Source organism: Cyprinodon variegatus, unplaced genomic scaffold (genome assembly GCF_000732505.1).
Source record: "Cyprinodon variegatus isolate N-32 unplaced genomic scaffold, C_variegatus-1.0 Scaffold282, whole genome shotgun sequence".
Classification (NCBI taxonomy): domain Eukaryota; kingdom Metazoa; phylum Chordata; class Actinopteri; order Cyprinodontiformes; family Cyprinodontidae; genus Cyprinodon; species Cyprinodon variegatus.
This window is the reverse complement of record NW_015150735.1, coordinates 836,067-837,989: the sequence shown is the minus strand read 5'-3', so window position 1 is coordinate 837,989 and position 1,923 is coordinate 836,067. Positions and strand designations below refer to the sequence as shown.

Sequence of the window (1,923 nt, the reverse complement as noted above, 5' to 3'; positions counted from 1 at the left end):
ATACACGTAATTTAAGAAATGTTGACTTATTTCTATATCGTTTTAGCAGTGTGGGGGTTAAGGGTCTTTGCTCAGAGAGCCAGATGCAGGCTGTGGGGATCAAATGGGATACCTGCAACCTTCTCAGAGCAAAAGCACTGCTCTAACCACTAGGCCAACACTCCCCCAATAAGCAAAGTTGAGCGAATCATTGGTGTGTTTGAATCATCCAGATGTGCATGTTTGCTGCTTACACTGAGAGGAGTCCGATGGGCCCAGTAATGCACTGTCCACCCAGTTTAAAGTACTGGAAACAAGCCTTCCTCAGCTCGTGAAGAGAATCTAACAAAACCCAAAACAAGAGCGAGATGAGAAAGCGACAAAAACAGCAGATATAGAAATCTGTTCCCGGCGATTAACGTTAATCTTCTCGTTAGGTTTTCCCTCATGCGGCACGAGGCGCAGAGGGAGGCGGTGACTCACTGTCAGTGGCTGCAAACAGCTCATACAGAGCCTGGGCCAACACGTTCACCACAAAAGAATGTGATGACTTGCGCTCCCAGTGGAATTTTTTCTTTGCCTGTTGGGGGGAGAGAAAAAAAGGAAAAAAATCATGGGGTGTTAAATTGCACACTGGTCTGCAGTCTCCCACCTACAGCAGATTTGAATAAAACATGACGCTGCTCACTCCAAATATAGATTCTGCTTGTATCCCTCCTGCATAACTTTGATCCAGGAAAATCAATGGGCTGCCGGCGCTGAGCGAGGCTTATGATTTATATCAGAGGTAGCACCATAATGGTCTGATTCTAGATCTTTATTCCAAGTCTTACCTTTTTTTCTGTATTTATTCCTAATAAACAAACCACTGGAAATAAATCGAAATCTAGATAAGTCGTTTTTTCTTAAAATAATGCATTTGTTCTTGGATTGAGGAGGTAAACGAGACATTTTTCCAATGAAACAGGACAATTTACACTTAAAATAAGAAAACATAATTGCATTGTCTTATTTCAAGTGCATATTATCTAATTATCTCATTTATCTACTCAGATTAAGGGTATATGCACTTAATTTAAGAAATGTTTACTTATTTCTAGATCATGTTCTAGTGTGCCAGACGTGTTCCTCTGCTCACCTGCAACAGTGCTGAGTCATCGTATAAATCTGGGATGTTCCTGAGCAGAATCCTCCAAATGCAGACGTCGTTAAGGGCGACGCTCATCCCTCCGCCCGTCAGAGGATGCCTCATGTTGTAGGCGTCGCCCAGGAGGAGCACACCTGCAAATATAAGGCGTCTGTTGTTAAGGAAGCGGTGAAAGTAACAAAACACAGATTCATGATCAATTTCTAAGACACACTTATCTTTGGAGGAAGAAGATAAGTTTGATATTTTACCATTTACTAGATAGGTGTGTTTTTATTTTTTTAATTCAATTATTTTTATTTATTAAAGCTATTTGCTCTTTGTTCTTGCTCTGCAGGTAATTTTTGCTCATTACTTTTGCAGTTTGAACCAAAGCATAAATCAAAGGATGCCTTTCCCAACATACCGGTATGTTTAATTACGTTTAGTACAATGATGCGCGCAAACAGAGCTCTGCAAACATCACTGCCATTAGCAACAGTGAGTTTATAGTCTGTGTGTTGATCATCTGTTGATTGCAGTGATAGATATTAGCAGAAATACAGGGGCCCTCACAATTAAAGATGCTTTAAGGCCCCATGGAGACTTAGGCCCTTATTGGACGCCATTATTGTTGTTCTGCTCCTCTGATTCTAACGAGCTGAGATCTAAAAAGTTTACATTTCAGAAAGAACTTCAGAGAGAATCTTTGCTAAAAACTACGGAAGAGGATTAGGGCCACTGGAAGAAAAAAAAAGTTTACTGATTTTAAAATTTTATTTCAATTTAGTATGGGAAAAAAGTCAGAATTCTGACTT

The 1,923-nt window shown here is 40.1% G+C and overlaps 1 protein-coding gene across 1 annotated transcript in view; it reads right to left on the bottom strand.

Moving 5' to 3' along the window:
• sqle (squalene epoxidase) overlaps window positions 1-1,923 on the bottom strand; it is a 20,785-nt gene that overhangs the window by 7,153 nt on the left and 11,709 nt on the right. Inside the window, exons 8-10 of the mRNA XM_015383332.1 lie at window positions 1,118-1,260; window positions 463-559; window positions 234-321 (exon numbers count right to left, since the gene is read on the bottom strand). Coding sequence (XP_015238818.1) covers window positions 234-321; window positions 463-559; window positions 1,118-1,260 — 328 coding nt within the window. The remainder of the gene's footprint in view (window positions 1-233; window positions 322-462; window positions 560-1,117; window positions 1,261-1,923) is intronic.